The sequence below is a fragment of the Silurus aristotelis genome, assembly GCF_946808225.1.
Source record: "Silurus aristotelis genome assembly, chromosome: 14".
Taxonomy (NCBI): Eukaryota; Metazoa; Chordata; class Actinopteri; order Siluriformes; family Siluridae; genus Silurus; species Silurus aristotelis.
The window spans coordinates 22,328,071-22,349,530 of record NC_139587.1 but is presented as its reverse complement, the minus strand read 5'-3'; the positions used below and the strand labels follow the sequence as shown (position 1 = coordinate 22,349,530).

Below are 21,460 nucleotides of genomic sequence, written 5' to 3'. Positions count from 1 at the left end.
TATTTATAGCTAATCCTGTTTAAGCGAGGTCATGCTCTCTACCATCACTAAGACAGAGCAATGGAGTTAAGCATGTTGCATGCCAGTGTGTGACAGTGGTGAAGCACCACATCAGCTGCACATTAGACTCCCATCCCTGAGCTCATGCATGTGTCAAATGCATTCTGCTGTATAAGCACATAATACACAAACAGAAAAGTAAAAACTTGTTTATTTTGTGCACTATAAAAAAAACAAAAAAAACCAACAAGATTCTGGGAAATTGAAAATGACTGTGGAAATTATATGGAAATGTATAGCGATTCACATATATTACAAAATAAATTAAAAACCTACATAATTAGCTCCTATTCTCAATGTATGGAAAACCCTGGGCTCAGTTGTATTGTACGATGTGTACATAAGAAGATTTTAGGATTACCGTACTATGTTAGACCAGACATGAACTTTGATATCGGCAGCCTTAAACAAACAGTCCTGTGATTTTGATTCACTACATTTAATTTTATAGCCCACAAGGAAAAACTGTGCATGTCATCCCTTATTTTTCTGTCTTACCAAAGTCTTCAAAGAGTGACATGATAATGATTACTACTACAGTGTGGCAGGTTAGTACTATGGTGGGGAGTAAATCTTTTTTTTTTAAATAACATTTCGTTCTTTTGCCAGCTTACATCATGTTTGAATCAAATGTACCTATAAGATTTTTCTTCATAGAAATCATCATATGAACAATCATTTGCTTTGCTTATTTTTTCTAATCAGCACACACTTTTAAAAATGGCAGATATTATTATTATTAAATATTATTATTATTATTATTATTATTATTATTATTATCATCAAATCTAGAATTAAACAGTTCATCTTAGTGGATTTCACATGCCCTTCAACTCTTATTTATGCTCTGCATGCACGCACTTGCCCTTCCTTAATGATCAGGAAGTATGAAAAAAGCATGGCCACTAATGTTAGAATTCCATAATTACCCTATTATTTAAGTGTTGAAACATGTTTTTTATTATAATAAATATAGATAACGTTTTATATAATTAAAATATGTGTTAATGCGACAGCGGTTTGGGGTAATTAGTGTTTTTTTTTTTTTTTTTTTTTTTTTTTTTTTTACAAATTATTTTTGGTATCTTTCGTACTTCACGTGCTCTCTCTTTTGGTGCAATTAGCTGTAGCTGCGGGAGACACCTGTACCTGGAGTGAGCACGTCAGCGAATCAGAATCCAGAGTACAATTCCTCATGACGTAAGCACTGGCGGAGCAAAGAGTGGTGGGCGGGGTTTTCCAGAGGTGTAGAGCCCATAGGTCGGCAAGTGATGAGATGTAACAGAGCCTTCACTGCTTAAAGTAAGTACAATTGTTATTGTTTTAAATAAAAAATAAAACCAAAAATATTATTAAACAAATAGAAAGATCGCACTGTTTTATCCCTTTCGACTTGAAGGCAATTTCTGTTTATGACTGTGAAAACGATTTGCGCATTTTGTTTGCGCAAGTGATTATCTGTCTTCTAAACGCAGCTTGATTTGCACATTTGCATGATTTTTGGATCGCATTGCTTATAGCTTGCCACATCAATATGTGTTGGATGTATTGGGAAAACTTATAGTGTATAGTGAGGTGCTTGATGCAGCTGTTGTTACAGAAAATGGATGTTTAACCAGGTATTCTTGCGCACCTGTTTAAGCTTAAAGGTAGATCTTTATATATCATTATCATCCTTGTCATTCTTAAAGTTTAGCAGGCTGTTCTGTACCTTATTAACAACATAGGATTAAAATATAAGGATCTTTCTTACACAACGTAAACCTTTCCTTCCTCATTACTGCATACACGCTTGTAAATGGAAACCCATTATCGACTTTGTCGTCTTTAATATGTCTGTTAACAAAATCAGGAATTAAGGCATCCAGAGTTTTTAGAGTTTCCCAAAATTCACATGTATATATTAAATACATATTTTTTTAAGCTGCCATCATGATGGGGCTTCTTATTCCTTATTTCTAGATGCTAAAGGTAAAAAGGATATTGTTTTGTAAAGAATAATCACAATCTTTGATACTGATATTGATTTATAATTATTTATATGCAATTATAACAAACAGACAGTCTTAGTTGTAAATATAGGGGAGAACAACTTGAGGGAAAATGGTTTTCATTAAGGTTGGTATAGTTTATAATGAAATGTAATATTCAACATTGAGATTTTATATTAGGGATATACTGTTCCCAGGGATATGATTTGATGAATTGGGCAGAGCCTTCAGCAGTTTCAATATTTCATTAGTGATAGGTTAGGGTTATCTGTGAAATCTTAGAAATCTAATGCTCATTTTATTCGTGTTTCATATCTTAAAGTAGTTTTAGTGTGCCAAATTAATTGATATTTACACTAAAATAAATTTAAATAAATTATTTAATCCAGTTTTATAGTATATACACTGTATGGCTAAATGTTTGTGGATGCCTGACCATGTGCTTTTATCCCATTTAAGATTTAGCCTTTCTCTGCTATTAAAATAACATCGATTCCCAGTAGATATTGGACAGTGGCTTTGGGGATTTGTACGCATTCAGTGTGTTTGTGAGATCAGGTACTAATGTTTGATGTGGAGGGTTTGTTTTCCCAAAGGTGTTTCGTGAAACTGAGGTCATGGCTCAATGGACAACAATCGAGTTCTTTCTCACCTACCATGATAAACCATGTTTTCACTGAACTTACTTCACTGACATTGCACAGGGGCATTGTCATTGTAATGTCTAGACAACTTGTAATGCTAGCACTTTCAAAGTCATTCAATGCAATTCTGTGTTTCCAAATTTGTGGCAGCAGTTTGAGGGGAAAAAACCCATATGGGTGTGATAAGTGGGTGTCAATATTTTTTGGCATGCATGAACTTATGCAAAACACCACAGTTATACAGAACTTCTCATACATTTCTTACTTTTGCTAATTTGATTTACTTGACTCTATTGTGGTGTGCTTAATTAACTATGAAGACACGCGAGCACTGAGAAATTACACTGGGGATTTCACTGTGTAAATGTAATGTCTGTGTTCAAACCTGGGCCAATTACCCTTTACCCATAGCAAGTGCAACACAAATAGGTAATTTAAACTAGAGTGCAGCAGGCACGATGAACCAGATTTCACTTGTGCTTTGGGAGGGGCCATTTGTTGCTGTGATATTTAGTTTGTCTTATTTGGACATATTTCTAACTTTTTTAAAAATATATATGTTTTAAAATGACTGAAAATATCCTGCTCATTTTGTGATGTTTCATCTAGAGATTATTAATATGTATTTTAACATTACAAATTTCCATGTATTGAATTTTGATACAAAATTAGTATCAGTGTTGATATTTGAGTTTAAGTTACATCTTTAAGATGACTGAGCTACTGGCCATTCTTAGTATATAAAAAAAAAAATCTGAAGTGAAAAGCAACTTGACCTTCTATGTTTCAGACATTGTTATTTTTATCTTCAGACAGCACGGCTCCATGAATGGCCTTTCCGGTTTGCTCTGTGTCGTGTATTCTGAGTCAGCAAAATGAAACTGTATTACATTTGAATCATGTGATTTTTGTATTTGTATCACTTGCATTCTTTGTGCCTATTCATAAAAAATGGTTTCAGTCCATATTGTGAAACAGTTCTTCAAGTAAAAAATGTGAGACAGTGTCTGAATTTAACAGCCACATAAGAGGTCAGAGGTTATGCCTTCTGATTTTTTTTTTAATGTTAAATGACTCATGATTTTATTAACCACCAATACAGAACTCTGTACTAATACAGAGGGCAGTAGTTTATAAAATCTTGCCCTTGAATCGGCCTCATGCTTAGTTTGTCTATTCTTCCCCAAGAAAGGCTCTTCTGTTGATATTCCACTGTTCTGATATACAGAAGTCTTGTTAACCCAGAGGTGTCATGCTGTTGCAAATGTTGACACTTCTGGCATTTTGATTCTTTGCTCAGAGCAAGTGAAAATTTTGGAGCTTTCTCAGGAATTACATCATAGAAATCTCTATATATTATGATTTGAGAAAAGGCTTAAATCTATAAAAAAAAATTAATACCAATTACATTTTCTTTGTAATCTGTAACAAGTTATTTTATTATAAAATGTCTATTTGCATTTCTCATTCTCAGTAATACTTCAAGCAAAATCTCATTGTGCATAGAGTGAAAACTCATGAGTTGTAAGCAGTTGCCTGGCTACTCCAGTGTAACTCATCCATGAGCAAATGAACAACCACTATGACCAGGTGTCTGCATGCAAGAATAAGGGTAAAAATGATGCATACCATACTATATACTGCAACTCACCTGCTTTGTTGACTGTAGTTCTGCAACTCACTACAGCCACAGATTGCCTAATTAGATTAACCAAGAGGCTTTCCTGCGGTAATCATTTAGCGAGCCTCTTCCTTTGATGAACACTGTGCTGCTCAAGACTGCATGCTGAAGGTCAAATGATATTCACTAATCAAATAGAATATATTTTGGGTGTATTAATGCAGTTTTCCTGGTCTCATGCGACTTTCTAATTGGTCAGCTTGTAGAAACAGGCTTTGTCTTCAGAGGTGTGGGAGCTGCTTGTAGCTTAACTGTAATCTTTTATTGTCATTGCTTCAGGAATGGATTTAAAGCAACTATGTGAGTACATTGTGGATCATATACCATTTGTCCAAGATAGTGGGTTACTTTAAGTGAGTGTGGATTATGTAGTTTGTTATTATGCTAAGAGTCAAATGTATGTCTGCTGTAATAAGATGAAAGTAAAGTTATTCTGTAGCAGTGCTTTTCTTAATTAGGTTGTAATCTTTTTCGCATGTCATATTTGTTCTTGCACTTCTTTACTGCAAAACATTGACTTTTTAGTGATTTAAATTTACTTTGGATATCATCATCATCTCCAAATCAAGTTTTTCATGTAAGAGCTTTCACGTTTTTTTTTTTCCCCTTGTACTTACATTAAAGTAGAACTTTGCCTTTGAATCATTTTTGAAATTATTTTGAAGTCTATAACTGATCATTTATAGAACAGAGTCCTGTTTTATGTAACAAAACTAAATTTATCCCTTCAGTCTTAAATGGTCTCGGCAGATCCTGCCTCTAATACAATGCCGGAAAAAAACAACTGTCACTTCACACACTTGTTCATATTTTCTATAAAGATAGGTGACATACTGTTGGTATGATTCCTTCAGTGATTAATCGTAGAGTCATCTGCTTTGGCATTTATGACAGAAGAACTGTGACCTGTCACTGGCTCTGAACGGTGCTCAAAAAACTTTAGAAGCTGTCAGATTGAATTATGAGTTTTCGTGGCTGTGCTGTTGAATTTAAAGTTAGTTTAGATTTTTGCCATTACTGTTGTCATATGATATTTTGAAATCATAATCAAGCAAAAATTTCTCATAGTACAATACATTAATAATTATTTTCATCTATTATCTTTCCTCTTTCAGATGTAGTACAAAGCAGACCTAAACAACCCATTTCTTCAATGGCCATTATTAATCCATGATGAGAAAGCATGCACAGTTTTATGAAAAGGACAAAGCTGTTCACATGATTCCGGTTTGGGGAACTTGTTTTCTGCTTCCCTGAGTCATTAGTGGTTTATTTGTAATTCTGGATTTTTCCCCTGAATACTTTGCTTGGTGTGCTTCAGAGGAAACATGGCCCGAAACTCTCGCCGTGGTTCCAAGTACAAGGTAGATGCCAACCATGATTCTGAATTTGGCTGCACGCTCCAAGAGCTCCGATCGCTTATGGACCTTAGAGGCACTGATGGATTACAAAGAATCCAGGAGTGTTATGGAGATGTTCAGGGAATCTGCTCCAGGTTAAAATCATCACCTACAGATGGTAACTATAAAATATTTTTGTATTGAGTTATTTAAGTGTGTTGAAGCATTGGTTACTGTAGGTGCTTCACTGCTTCTCAGTGCAATCACTGTCATTGCAGTAGGAGGTTTAGGTCACTCCTGCCATGCTGATCTCTGGTAGATCTAAAACATTTAAATAAGTGTACACACAAAGGACACCACATATCCTTTATTTTAACCCTGTACTTCAAAGTTTAATTTGTTTATTCATTTAATTACTCTTTTATTTTTAATATACAAAATTTATGTACTGTATTATGTATATCTGCATTTTTGGATTTGTAGAAATTTTACTTCACATGTTTCATATTATTTTTAATGTGCACATGAATACCTGGGAGAGCATTGTGACAGCAGACCTGACTGATATTTGTGCTTTATCCTGTGGCCTGTCACATAGTCCTGCTTTGTTCCTGCTTTGTGTAGCATGGAGGTGACAGGTGGAGGCAGATCGATTTTCTGCATGTAATCCCACTCAGTGTAAACCACATAACAACATCCTCAGTGCTCTGTTTGTAACTAATCTCCCAGACCTCCACACTTTTCTCCTGTATTGCTTTTTTCATTGTTAAAAACACACTGAGGCAATGAAATTGCAAATTAATTGCACAGTGTGTGAGCATACACACACACGCACGCACATACACACACACACACATTTTATTTATATATATATATATATATATATATATATATATATATATATATATATATATATATATATATATATATATGTATGTGTGTATGTGTATATATAATATAATGTGTGTGTGTATGTATGTATATTTATTGTGTAGTGGAGGTGAAGAGAGTTTCTGATAGGGTGATGATCGTGAAGGTGGAAGTTGAAGGGATGATGATAAATGTCATCAGCGCCTATGCTCCACAAGTTGGCTGTGAGATGGAGGAGAAGGAAAGATTCTGGAGTGAATTAGATGAAGTGGTAGATGGTGTACCTAGGAAAGAACGATTGGTGATTGGGGCAGACTTTAATGGGCATGTAGGTGAAGGGAACAGAGGTGATGAGGAGGTGATGGGTAGGTATGGTTTTAAGGAAAAGGAATGTAGAAGGGCAGATGGTGGTAGATTTTGCTAAAAGGATGGAAATGGCATTGGTGAACACGTATTTTAAAAAGAAGGAGGATCATAGGGTGACGTATAAGAGTGGAGGAAGGTGCACACAGGTGGATTATGTTCTGTGTAGGAGATGCAACCTGAAGGAGATTGGAGACTGTAAGGTGTTGGCGGGGGACAGTGTAGCTAGACAGCATCGGATGGTGGCCTGTAGGATGGTTTTGGAGGTTCAGGGAAGAGGTCAGACAGGGGCTTGGTGGTGGTGAAGAGGTGCCGGATGATTGGGCAACTACTGCAGGAGTGATGAAGGAGGCAGCTAGAAAAGTACTTGGTGTGACATCTGGAAATAGAAAGGAAGACAAGGAGACGTGGTGGTGGAATGAGGAAGTGCAGGAGAGCATTAGGAGAAAGAGGTTGGCAAAACAGAAGTGGGATCGACAGAGTGATGAGAAAAGTAGGCAGGAGTACAAGGAGATGCGGCAGCAGGTAAAAAGGGATGTGGCGAAAGCCAAGGAAAAGGCATATGAGGAGCTGTATAAGAGGTTGGACACTAAGGAAGGAGAAAAGGATTTATACCGATTGACCAGGCAGAGGGACCGAGCTGGGAAGGATGTACTGCAAGTAAAAGCAATAAAGGATGAAGCGGGAAATGTGTTGACTAGTGAGGAGAGTGTGTTGAGAAGATGGAGGGAGTATTTTGAGCAGCTGAATTATGAGGAAAATCAGAGAGAGAGAAGGTTGGAGGATGTGGAGTTGGTGAAGCAGGATGTAGATAGGATTAGTAGGGAGGAAGTGAGAGCAGCGATTAAGAGGATGAAGAATGGAAAGTTGGTTGGACCAGATGACATACCGGTAGAAGCGTGGAGATGTTTAGGAGAGATGGCAGTGGAGTTTTTAACCAGATTGTTTAACAGGATTCTGGAAGGGGAGAGGATGCCTGAGGAATGGAGAAGGAGTGTGCTGGTACCGATCTTTAAGCATAAGGGAGATGTGCAGACCTGCAGTAACTACAGGGGAATTAAGTTGATCAGTCACACCATGAAGTTATGGCAAAGAGTAGTGGAAGCCAGGCTGAGAGAAAAGGTGACCATCTGTGAGCAACAGTATGGTTTCATGCCGAGGAAGAGCACCACAGATGCCTTATTTGCTTTAAGATGTTGATGGAGAAGTATAGAGAAGGACAGAAGGAATTGCATTGTGTATTTGTGGATTTAGAGAAAGCGTACAACAGGGTTCCGAGAGAGGAGTTGTGGTATTTTATGAGGAAGTCAGGTGTGTCAGAGAAGTATGTGAGGGTGGTGCAGGACATGTATGAGGACAGTGTGACGGCAGTGAAGTGCACAGTAGGTACGACAGACTGGTTCAGGGTGAAGTTTGGACTGCATCAAGGATCGGCCCTGAGCCCTTTCCTGTTTGCAGTGGTGATGGACAGTTTGACGGACGAGGTCAGACAGGAGTCTCTCTGGACTATGATGTTTGCAGATGATATTGTGATTTGTGGTTAGAGTAGAGAGCAGGTTGAGAAGAGCCTGGAGAGGTGGAGATATGTGCTGGAGAGAAGGGGAATGAAAGTCAGTAGGAGTAAGACAGAGTACATGTGTGTGAATGAGAGGGAGGGCAGTGGAGTGATGCGGTTGCAGGGAGAAGAGGTGGAGAAGGTGGAGGAGTTCAGGTACCTGGGGTCAACAGTGCAAAGTAATGGAAAGTGTGTTAGAGAAGTAAAGAAAAGAGTGCAGGCAGGGTGGAGTGGGTGGAGAAGAGTGACAGGAGTGATTTGTAATAGTAGGGTATCTGCAAGAATGAAAGGGAAAGTTTATAGGACTGTGGTGAGACCTGCGATGTTGTATGGATTAGAGACAGTGGCATCGAGTAAAAGACAGGAAGTGGAGCTGGAGGTAGCAGAGCTGAAGATGTTAAGGTTTTCGTTGGGAGTGACATGGATGGACAAGATTAGAAATGAGTTTATTAGAGGGACAGCACATGTAGGATGTTTTGGTGACAAGGTGAGGGAGGCGAGATTGAGATGGTTTGGACATGTGCAGAGAAGGGACATGAATTATATTGGTAGAAAAATGCTGAAGATGGAGCCACCAGGTAGGAGGAAAAGAGGAAGGCCAAGGAGGAGGTTCATGGATGTGGTGAGGGAAGACATGCAGGTAGTTGGTGTGAAAGAGGCAGATGTAGAGGACAGGGTGGTATGGAGACGGATGATCCGCTGTGGCGCCCCTAATGGGAGCAGCCGAAAGAAGAAGAAGAAGAAGAAGAAGATAGAGATAAAGATAGAGATAGAGATAGAGATATATATATATTCCTGGGTTTTTCCCAGTCAAAAAAAAAAACTCCAAGCTAACATTAGACCAATGAAATTTCCGAACAGAAACGAAAAAACGCACCTCACCTGTGTTTTGAGCTGCACGGCTTCGGGGGAAAAAAACTTCCATCGGATGATTTTTAAACGCACAACGATGCCAAAAGATAAACTCCCGAGAGAAATAGTTGTGAAAGGAAGGAGGAAGACAGGGAACAATGACTTTCTTGGTCAGCTACTGTTTAGATACAAGCCGTTGTAACGCGGAGTCAGGGTGAAGGAATAGCTCGCTTCTGGCATGCTATTCCCAAAATACCGCTATGCTCCTAAAGAAAGCGCAACATATTTCACCAGTTACACCGTGTGTAACGTGTCTTTCGTTAAAGCCTGTGTAAAGTACATTAGACAGTAGACGGCTTATAGACAGGTGCGGCTTATTTATGTTAAAAATACAAATATTTGTACAATTCAGTGGATGCGGCTTATATATGGGTGCGCTTTATAGTCCGGAAATTACGGTACATACAAAAAGACAAGATGTATATATGTGTATGTGTGTGTGTGTGTGTGTGTGTGTGTGTGTGTGTATATATATATATATATATATATATATATATATATATATAATCTTGTCTTTTTGTATATATAATATATATATGTGTGTGTGTGTGTGTGTGTGTGTGTGTGTGTGTGTGTGTGTGTGTGTATATATATATATATATATATATATATATATATATATATATATATATATATATATATATATATATATATATATATATATATATATTACATGATCATTCCAGCTCAACAGAGGATTAAAAAAAAATAATTAAATGGGAAAATTATATTATAATAATTTATGGTTGGTCAAATAACCTTTCCCCCTCATTTTAAGGACTAAGTGTAAACGCTGATGAGCTTGCAAGAAGAAAAGAAGAATTTGGAAAAAATTTCATACCTCCAAAAAAGCCAAAAACATTCCTTCAGTTAGTGTGGGAAGCACTGCAAGATGTGACACTAATAATTCTGGAAGTTGCAGCCATGATATCCTTAGGCCTTTCCTTCTATAGACCTCCAGATGCTCAAAGAGAAAGTGAGTGCATTAGCTAAATTACTGCATTAATTACCAGCAGTAATAGATTTAAATTGAACAATTAAATTAGAATTTAATTGTTTGACATTTAATGTTTTACATTAGCTCTTGGCATAGCATAAGTATTCTCTTGTTATACTGCTCTAAATTTTTAACCTTTTTCATACGTCCCCCCCCCCTCCAATTAGAATATTAAATAATGAATTCAAGCAAAGTGTGTTTCAGTTATAGTTTAGTCTATTTACATTTTAGACATTCATAAACACCTCTATTTTTAATCTGTTGTGGCATAGAAGTTCATTACCCATTAAATGGCAGCTTGTATGCGCCGAGGGTATGCTTTGGACTGACTGTGTTTTCTATGGTAGATTGTGGAAAAGCTACAAGAGGAGTGGAGGATGACGGTGAATCAGACACAGGTTGGATAGAGGGTGCTGCTATCCTTTTGTCAGTCATCTGTGTGGTGCTTGTCACTGCCTTTAATGACTGGAGCAAAGAAAAGCAGTTTCGTGGCTTGCAGAATCGCATCGAACAGGAGCAAAAGTTCACAGTGTTACGAGGAGGCCAAGTCATTCAGATTCCTGTGGTTGAGATTGTTGTTGGAGACATTGCCCAAGTAAAATATGGTAAAATACTTCTCCTGTATATCCAGTATTTTGCACATCAGTGACGTTATTTTCGTAAAAAATTGCATTTTTGTTATTTATCGATCAAAGGCAGATTTTCTTGTCCTTCTGTCCATTTGGCTGTTCAAAAAGCTTTTATTGTGGTTTGTTTAGTAAAGCTTCTGTATGTTTTGTCTGAAGCCTGACCATCTGGCCTGTGCTTTGTGCCTTTAGGTGACCTCCTTCCTGCTGACGGCATTCTAATCCAAGGAAATGATCTTAAAATTGATGAGAGCTCTCTCACAGGAGAGTCAGACCATGTCAGAAAGGCAATCGACAAAGATCCCATGCTACTATCAGGTTTTGAATTCTTAGATATTTGACATTTTCTTGAGACAGGGAACTATTTATTATTGTACAGAAGTTAAATTGATTAAAGGTGTTTCATTGTAAATGATTAAATGTTTTGAGTAGATAGAATGGCATTGCATTAGACAAAGTAGTAAAACCGTAAAGACAATACTACCTTATTAATAGGAAATAATTAAATAAATGGCTGATTTACAACAGATGCATACGAATATCAGAATATTTGTTGACATTATATGGGTCATTATCTGATGATGTGAAATAAAATGTTTCAATTAAATAAATGTTTTCTTTAATGTTTTGTTACTGCTGTCTTCTTGCTTCAGGCACTCATGTTATGGAGGGATCAGGAAAGATGTTGGTCACCGCAGTGGGCTTGAATTCTCAGACTGGTATCATCTTCACCCTCCTGGGTGTAGGAGATGATGAAGGAGAGGATGAAAAAGAAGAAAAGGAGAGGAAGAAAAAAAAGAAGGAAGAAAAGAGGAAAGAAAAAGAAAGGCAAAAGAGGGACCAAAAAAGTAAGAATTTGGACAAGCTTGCAACTTTACATTCTTCAATTTTGGGGTTGCAATTCTAGCAAGATTTAGATTTATTCTAGATCTAATGTGACTCAGTACACTGGTCTTTTATACGTTATTGTGTGATCCCTAATGAGTGCATTCACCCACACAGCTCCTGGCTACTTGAGTGTTTCTGAAATTCTATGAACTGAGGGTTTGATGTGTGGTAATAATATTACCACACCATGCAGAAAACCAATACAAATTGGTAGTCTTGTGCTTAATCTCATGTAAATGTAATTTTTTCCCAACAGACAAACAAGATAATGTATCAGATAAATACAGAGGTAAGTACTTTATATCTTTTAATAAATGACTGATTTCACTGCATCTACCAGTGTAAACAGAAGGATGATTTCTATAATTTATAGTTTTGGCTGCTTGGTTCCCTGAGCCAAACTGTGTGGTTTGTGCTTGCCAACTTGTTTCCACGTGTCATTTACCTTTTTTTTTTAATACTGATTGTAACAAAAGGGTAACTAATACACACAATCTTGAACCTGTTTTTTTGTTGACTTTTCATTATGTATTGTAATTTATTGTATGCACTGATGGCAAAGCTGGTAGGCTGTGAATTTGCCAAATGTAGCTACATGTACAACTTAATATAAAACAGTAGTATATGAATGTCCAGATTGGAGTAATCACTACTGTTGGCAGGCAACACCAAAGAAAACCTCACAAAATAAGGTTGGTCAAATTACACACTTGGTGTATGTACTGTTGTTATCACTGCTGCTGGTATTGACCGTATAGGTGGCGTATCTGCTGAAGGCCAGCTTCTCAATAGTGGGGATGGGACAGTGGTTGAGGAGAAAAAGAAATCCAGTCTGGAAAAGAAAGAAAAATCTGTACTTCAAGGGAAACTCACCAAACTAGCTGTGCAAATTGGAAAAGCAGGTTAGGAATGATAAGTGGTATGTTAATATTTGTATAATATGTTGGTTTTCTTATCTGTGTCTACTTGTAGGGTAAGTTAATTGTATTTTACATTAAATATTTTGTGTTGTTTTTGAATAGCTGCATGTAAAATAACTGCATGAAAAGTTACACTTGTGTTTTACTCTCCAGGCCTTTTCATGTCAGCCATCACAGTAATTATCTTGGTGGTGCTGTTTTTGGTGGACACTTTCTGCATCCAAGGGATTCCATGGATTAAAGACTGCACCCCTGTTTATGTCCAGTTCCTTGTCAAGTTCTTCATCATTGGAGTCACTGTGTTGGTCGTTGCTGTGCCTGAAGGACTTCCTCTTGCTGTCACCATCTCATTAGCATACTCTGTTAAAGTATGAGGCCAAGAGCATGAACTTGAACTTAAACTTTCTTAATACAATATGTAGAAAGGGTTAAAACTATATCTAGAACAATCCATTCCTGGATAGTCCCACAGTTGCTCTTCTAATTACCTTAAATTCAGTGATTAATTTACATTACATTTACGGCACTGATATTGGATAAGAAAGACTGGGGCATAGTTGAAGTTTCAGTTAATTCTCATGGTGTTCAGTGGGATTAAGCTAAGGGAAATTGTAATGTTACAGAACATATAGATGTTTCACAATTCTCTCATCACAAATTTGTGGACATCTGACCATCACATAAGTTTTACCATATAGTGTAACACTCCAAATGGCATGATGCATTTACTTGTATAAGGCCACAAATAAGTTATATTGGTATAGTTGATTTTATTTGGTTATGTTGCTCTGCAGCTGTTCTTTTGATTTTGTCTTTCAGAAAATGATGAATGATAACAACCTGGTCAGACACTTGGATGCTTGTGAGACGATGGGCAATGCCACTGCCATCTGCTCAGATAAGACTGGCACATTAACCATGAACAGGATGACTGTGGTGCAGGTGTATGTGGGAGATCGATACTATAAGAGAGTGCCTGAACCTGATCTCATTCAAAGCAGGATCTTGGATCTGTTGATCACTGGCATTAGTGTAAACTGTGCATATACTACTAAGATCATGGTAGGAAATCATGGCTAGTACAGTTTATTTGTAGCTGCAGCTGTGAGCTTTTTTAGCTTGTTACCCAGCTAATTTGTTATATTAAGAAATATTAATGTTCAACCTGAACTGTTTGATCAACATGTTTGTTTAATTTAAATTCTACTATATACTTTTCGTAGAAGTATACAAAGTAGATTGTACATTAAATAATATAGTAAACTTTAAGATTTATACTACATAAATGAGCGCTTCTGTTTGTGTGCATGTTTGTAGCCACCTGAGAAGGAAGGTGGACTACCTCGTCAGGTGGGAAACAAAACTGAATGTGCCTTGATGGGATTGACCCTTGACTTGGGCAGGGACTACCAAATTATCCGCAAAGAATATCCGGAAGAGAGGCTTTTTAAAGTATACACCTTCAATTCTGCGAGAAAATCCATGAGCACAGTGCTGAGAAATTTTGATGGAAGTTACCGGATGTTCAGCAAAGGAGCCTCTGAAATTCTTCTAAAGAAGTAGGTTTGCACTATTTTTAATTCAAAACAGGTATATACTTTGTGTTGGCAAAATAGATGAAGTCAGCTGTTGATTGAAACATTTATTATTACAGATTTTGTGACTTTGTGGTGTGATCTGGGATCTAGGCTTTTAATATTATTATTATTATTATTAATTTCTTACAGTACAACTATTATGTACTGTAATAATAGAAACGTACAGGTTTTACCTGTTTATTTATAGCACAAAAATCAGCATATACTGTATGTATATGAACGGCTTATGTAGCATTTCTCTGTGTTTGCAGGTGTTGTAAAATCTTAACAGCTACTGGTGATTCCAAGGTATTCAAGCCCAGAGACCGAGACGACGTACTGAATAATGTAATTGAGCCCATGGCTTTAGAGGGTTTGAGGACAATTTGCCTGGCCTACAAGGACTTTCCTGCCACAGAGGGGGAACCAGATTGGGACAATGAAGCTGAAATTCTCACAGGCCTCACCTGCATCTGTGTTGTGGGCATTGAAGATCCTGTACGGCCAGAGGTGAGTAACCAGCTTAGTCTCATTTTACAGGTTCTGTGGCTAACTTTAGTGCTTAACCGCAGTTATATTTTTCTACAATATTAAATAGACCAGATTGACTGATGAAAATGATCTTATTTCAGACACTGAAAATAAACAGCCACTTCATCCCATGACTCCACATTACTATTTATAAGTATGTATACATTTCTTGCCTTTTGGTGCTTTTACTGACTTAGGTCCCTGATGCCATTAAGAAATGTCAGCGGGCAGGAATCACAGTGCGTATGGTCACCGGGGACAACATTAACACTGCCCGCTCTATTGCCAATAAGTGCGGCATCCTACATCCTGGAGATGATTTCCTGTGCCTTGAGGGCAAAGAATTCAACAGGCGAATACGCAATGAACTAGGAGAGGCAAGTTGCCAACAATATACATCTATAATCTAGATGACTTCTTACACCACATTCTAATATATATGAATTTGACAATTTGTAAAGTGATCTGTGGTGCCAAGATTCTGTTGCTTAATTTAGACCTTTATTTGGATGTTTATCCCATAAACAAATAGGAAACCTGCAGCATAGAACAAAAAAAAAATTTCAAGTATGGATTTCATATTTTTGTCAATTAGCTGTGTATTATTATAAAATATTATAATGTCCTCAATATAGATTGAACAAGAGCGTATTGACAAGATTTGGCCGAAACTGCGTGTGCTGGCAAGATCCTCTCCAACTGATAAGCATACATTAGTAAAAGGTATGATTTTGGATCTAGCCTGGTTTAATACTGAAAGTCCATTTGTAGATATAAATACTCAATCCAGCAATGCCACTTTTGTGTAATATTACCATTTCAGGTATAATTGATAGCACTGCTCTAGAGCAAAGACAAGTAGTAGCTGTAACAGGAGATGGAACAAATGATGGCCCTGCCTTGAAGAAAGCTGATGTTGGTTTTGCTATGGTATGTAGTTAAATCTGGAACGTGTGTGTGTGTGGTAAAATGGAAAAAAACACAATACAGTTTGTGATTGATGTTGAGGCACAGTAAAAACTTGGTTGTCATATTGATTTGTCATGTTGATTTGTCATGTTTCTTTAGGGCATTGCTGGAACAGATGTGGCCAAAGAGGCCTCAGACATCATCTTGACAGATGACAACTTCACTAGCATAGTGAAAGCTGTTATGTGGGGACGAAATGTCTATGACAGCATCTCAAAGTTCTTGCAATTTCAACTTACAGTCAATGTAGTTGCTGTTGTTGTGGCATTCACTGGGGCTTGCATCACACAGGTCAGTCTTTTCCCAAAATACTCCCCCTTTGCTGGTGGTATTTTTATGTATATGGCAAAGTTTACAGAGTATCTTCCCCCACAGGACTCTCCACTAAAAGCAGTTCAAATGTTGTGGGTAAACCTGATAATGGATACATTTGCATCACTGGCTTTGGCCACTGAGCCACCCACTGAGGCTTTACTGCTGAGAAAACCCTATGGTCGCAACAAACCCCTCATCTCCAGAACCATGATGAAAAACATTTTGGGTCATGCTGTATACCAACTCGTTATCATCTTTACTCTGCTGTTTGCTGGTGAGAACTGCATTTTGGGTAAAATGGAAACAAAAACACATTATAAACACATTATAAAAATGTACATAATCTTATGGCTTATAATTGATCCCTAAACAGGTGAGAAGCTATTTGATATTGACAGTGGCAGGAATGCTCCTCTGCATGCACCTCCTTCAGAGCACTACACAATTGTCTTCAACACCTTCGTCATGATGCAACTCTTCAATGAGTTAAATGCACGCAAGATCCATGGTGAGAGGAATGTTTTTGATGGCATCTTCAACAACCCGATCTTCTGTTCCATAGTTTTTGGAACATTTGTCATCCAGGTAAAGTAAGACAGCATTATTATTTTGACCAGAGTTAAGGTAGAGAATAGGGTTGCTTATTCTTTTCCCCATTTAAGTGATAACATAATTGTCCCTATAAATTGGATCATAATTAAAATTGATAGATTTAATAATTATTTCTAAACTTCTACATTTTTTTCTGCAGATTTTTATTGTTCAATTTGGAGGAAAGCCCTTTAGTTGTGTAGGACTTACAGTTGACCAGTGGCTTTGGTGTGTTTTTCTTGGCTTTGGATGCCTTATCTGGGGTCAGGTGAGTCTTAAGACACCTCATCCTTTTTGCTTTGTTTGTTTTTGCATTTTTTTAATAGTCCACATTCTTTGCCATTCCAATCCACAGTTGATAACCACTATTCCCACAAGTCGGCTGAAGTTTCTGAAGACTGCTGGCCATGGAACCCAGAAGGAGGAGATCCCAGAGGAGGAACTGGAGGAGATGGAGGACCTAGATGAGATAGACCATGCTGAGATGGAATTGAGGAGAGGGCAAGTCCTCTGGTGTAGGGGCCTCAACAGAATTCAGACACAAGTAAGTAACAGCGGTGCCATCCTGAAAGATAATGAAGTGATACTACTTGTTTTTCCTTTACCATTTGAGGCAAAATATTTCTGTAGCAATTAATCTATAGGTAAATATAATTTTATATTTTATCCTTTTTTATTATAAACAGATCCGTGTGGTGAATGCCTTCCGCGAAGCCTTGTCCCCTTATGAAGGATTAGAGACCCCAGAATCGCGAAGCTCTATCCACAACTTCATGACCCACCCAGAGTTCTGCATTGAGGACTCCGATCTGGCCATCCCCCTAATTGACGAAACAGAGATTGAGGAAGACGGACCAAGAAAACACAGTTATGTGCCATCAGCCATTCCTTCTGGCATATCTTCACCTAACCAGAACAATAATTCTGCCAACAGCAGAACATTTCAACACTTCAAGGACTTAAAGACTGCCAGTCCTCAAACCCCTGGTAGTCCGATGCACAATCTGGAGACATCGTTATGATTTCACTCATGCTAAAAACCCTGCTAAGATCAAATGTATACCAACCATGTTACGACCGTGTCAACAAAGAGCACAACCAGGTGAACATAATTTCTTCAAGTTGTATATTCCTGGCTCAAAATCTCATTGTTGCCGCTAAACAATATTTAACCAGTCACTGCCTGATGTAATAAGGGTGTGCCTTTCAGTCTATACTTGGACATTTTTTCCCAGATACATTGCAGCTTTGCATTTTAGTTCACAACAATTTACGTAAGCACATCATGAAGCCTGTAGCTGCACCACATGCAGCAGATTTTGTTTTGTAATAAATGCATAGTCTGCTAAACTACATAGTTCAGAGCTTATTTGAACTAATATGAACAAACTACCGAATGCTTATTTAAATTTCAGCAAATATTGATGCAACTTTTTTTTTTTAACAGATAAACCATTTTGATTGCATTTATTCAGCGCAGCACAATTTTTTTAGGCAAACCAAGAATCAGAGTTTGGGTGTGAGTTTAATATTACTGGGTAAAACAAATTTTCTAAAAACTACAAGGTGATGTTGGTCAACATATTTGAAGAAATTATGTTCACAGATGAAACAACTTTTCTGTCTGCGACTGTATTTGGTATGGAAATGTAGTTCATGTTTTGATTGGTTTGTAAATATTTTCATCCCAGGGGATTTATGAAAATAAAAGATTATGGTTTATGCATGTTCCTTCAGATATTTAATGACTGACATTGGATTGAGACTTTGACCCAAATTGCTAATTTCTTCTGTGCTTTTTTTTATGACTCATTTTGGTATGTTAAGAATTTGTTGTTCACATTGTAGTTAAAATTGTCTGTTTGCATGCATTTGAAGAATCTCACCTTGCATGAAATTGGGATACATGGAAGGTGTATACATAGTTGCTGCTGTGTATCTGTATGCAAGCTTTTTAAAGAGTATACAATCTGTAGAACTATGATACTTTTGGTCTTGTTTGGTGGAGGCTGGAATAAATGGGAGTGTCACACAATATGAACTTCAAGCACAAAGCCTTAGGAAAGATATAGAAAACTGTACAGTGAATGTAGTCTAGTAATTAACTGTCATATTCAGGTAATTGAAAGTGTTAGATGAACAAACACTTTCAGTCGCTTGCCTTTTGATTATTGTGGCAATCAACCAGCGCATCTTTGATACAACAATGTACGATCACAGGGGCTGCATTACATAAGAACAAAAAAAAATGAGAAGTTTAAATTTAGGAACTTCAAGCTAAATGTTTTCAGATAATGTAAACTTCTTAAAAATGTTTACTAACTATCCCACAGGCCCTTCTGGAATATAACAAATGTGTATTTGTTTAGCAAATATTCTTCATTAAATGACCTGATTAATTTGGTTTCTGTTAAGAACTGTAAAATGATATATTTCATGTTCATGTTTGCGGCACATAATTAGCCAAAAGGGTCTTTGATTTTATTTATTTCACATTTCATTCATTCCTAGTTTCTGACATTCTTGCAGACAAACCTGGTCATGTATTTGTTTTTTTTTGTTTTTTTATATCTGTTAATTACTTACTCTCGTCATCAGCAGTGTAAACTGTGTTTGTGGTTCAATTTACATTTTGTAAGTGAGTAATGTGAGTGTGTGTGTGTGTGTGTGTGTGTGTTGGGAAATAAAAGATTTAGTTACAAATTCAACAGTTGATACAATATTGAAACACCAGTATTAAAGAACTATTTAGCATTGGTGATATTTTATAAGCATTATTAGTTCAAACAGTAGCATGTGAAAGGTACTCTTCTTAAGGCAGCTGTATGCACACCTACATGGTGTCAGTCTGATGTTTTTAAAATATAACGCATAAAACTATTTAACATATTACAATTTATATTATGCAGGTTAAATTTATTTTAAAAAAGTACATGCTTTAAAAGGTTATGAGGCGCATGGAAGTGGACTGAGACAGAAACGACCATAGCCCTGAGGGGTATGCTAAACAGCAAGATTAATTTACAGTCACATATACCCTAAACAGTTAATTAACCCCAAACTTGATTACTCTGGTTATTTCTGTTCTAAAACAACTGTTATGAGTTAGGTTAATCAACTAACTATCGGTAACCGAGAGTTAATGCGCACACATAGGGAGTACCTAAAGACATTTTCATTAAATCACCGATTTCAGGAGTTACCATGGAAACATGGTGGAAAAACAGAGAGCTAAATACTTCAGTCACACTGATTTTCACTGTTTTTTAATAAATGAAATCAACACTATCTTCGTTTAAAAAATACGTTTTGAATGATTTTACAGTCATTGTTTCAATTGTGCATTATGCATGTTTGTTTTATTTTACTGCATATGCTGTGTACTGAAATCTAATTTCTAGTAGTCTTTGATGTCCCTAATGTCTTTCTTCATTAGTTGTATTTGTTTGTGAATATACATTGAGTATCTTATTGGTTTAATTCTCTTGCAGTTGCTGATGGACACATTGTATTATTAGACACCACATTGTCACAGTTGTAAGTGATTACTGTTTTTAGATCTTTAGACTTCTGTTTGGTAGACCATCCATCCTTACTTATTTGCACTGAAGGATGAAGATAAAGAGACCACTTCTGTTGTGACAGAAATTGAAAATGCAGGGAGGCCCACAGAGGTATGATGCATCTAAAGAGAGAGAGAAGGATGGATGGTGAAGCAGGAAGTAAATAGGATTACTAAGGAGGAAGTGAGAGCAGCAATTAAGAGGATGAAGCATGGAGATGTTTAGGAGAGATGGCAGTGGAGTTTTTAACCAGGTTGTTTAACAAGATTTTGAAGGTGAGAGGATGCCTGAGGAATAAATCCGTGGACTTTTTAAATATTTGTGGATGATATTGTGATCTGTGGTGAGAGTAGGGAGCAGGTTGAGAAGAGCTTGAAGAGAAAGGCCAAGGAGGAGGTTTATGTATGTGGTGAGGGAAGACATTCAGGTAGTTGGTTTGAAAGAGGCAGATGTAGAGGACAGGGGGGTATGGAGACAGGTGATCCGGTGTGGCGACCCCTAATGGAAGAAACCGAAAGAAGAAGAAGAAAGAAGTAATTAATAAAAAAAAAATTATCAGGTGGAACGGTGCATCCGGACTCTTGTTACCAGTCGGACTTATTCCGGTCAGACAGTTGCTATACAGTCACTTGTTTATTATAATTTTCAAAGCATTTGGCTGAATTATTCACCAAAACAACGACTGGGGCGCCGCTATGACCTTAGAGAGACTTAACAACCTTTACTAAACATGAAAATATTTTACCGACTCTAAAAGTTTACCATGTAGCGACACGCTCTTTCTCCTGGGCAGACTTGTGATTTTAGTGAATTTGCCACTTTAAAAAAAACACTTTTCTGAATTCTTATTACATATTCAGAAGCAGTGCATCATGGGATATGTGAGTGGTTTTGGTTGTTAATAAAACAGTAGATTGCACTGGTGTGTGTTTAATAAAGGTAGTATTTCTTTGCAGTGCTTTTAGATTGCAGTGTTTTACACTCGGGAATGTGTGTGATGGTTTAGCGCTGTTTTGCTCACCATGATGGTGAACAGTGTGTGCTGTGGTGCAGTCCGTAGCTGATGC

The 21,460-nt window shown here is 37.2% G+C and overlaps 1 protein-coding gene across 2 annotated transcripts; it reads left to right on the top strand.

The window, feature by feature from the left end:
- The first annotated feature begins 1,244 nt into the window (after window positions 1–1,244).
- On the top strand, window positions 1,245–19,538 carry atp2b1b (ATPase plasma membrane Ca2+ transporting 1b). 2 transcript variants are annotated; one of them, XM_083560794.1, is made up of 21 exons: window positions 1,245–1,362; window positions 5,492–5,894; window positions 10,195–10,392; window positions 10,761–11,018; window positions 11,232–11,357; window positions 11,693–11,887; window positions 12,184–12,216; window positions 12,686–12,829; window positions 13,001–13,215; window positions 13,667–13,909; window positions 14,165–14,406; window positions 14,697–14,934; window positions 15,153–15,332; window positions 15,591–15,678; window positions 15,779–15,885; window positions 16,024–16,215; window positions 16,300–16,513; window positions 16,613–16,824; window positions 16,991–17,098; window positions 17,186–17,374; window positions 17,517–19,538. In XM_083560794.1, the coding sequence occupies exons 2-21, from the start codon at window positions 5,705–5,707 to the stop codon at window positions 17,850–17,852; spliced, it is 3,708 nt and encodes a 1,235-aa protein (XP_083416920.1). In that variant the 5' UTR covers window positions 1,245–1,362; window positions 5,492–5,704; the 3' UTR covers window positions 17,853–19,538. The 2 variants fall into 2 exon arrangements, with proteins under 2 accessions (XP_083416920.1, XP_083416921.1); XM_083560795.1 differs by having other exon boundaries at window positions 1,254–1,362; window positions 5,698–5,894.
- Window positions 19,539–21,460: the final 1,922 nt, after the last annotated feature.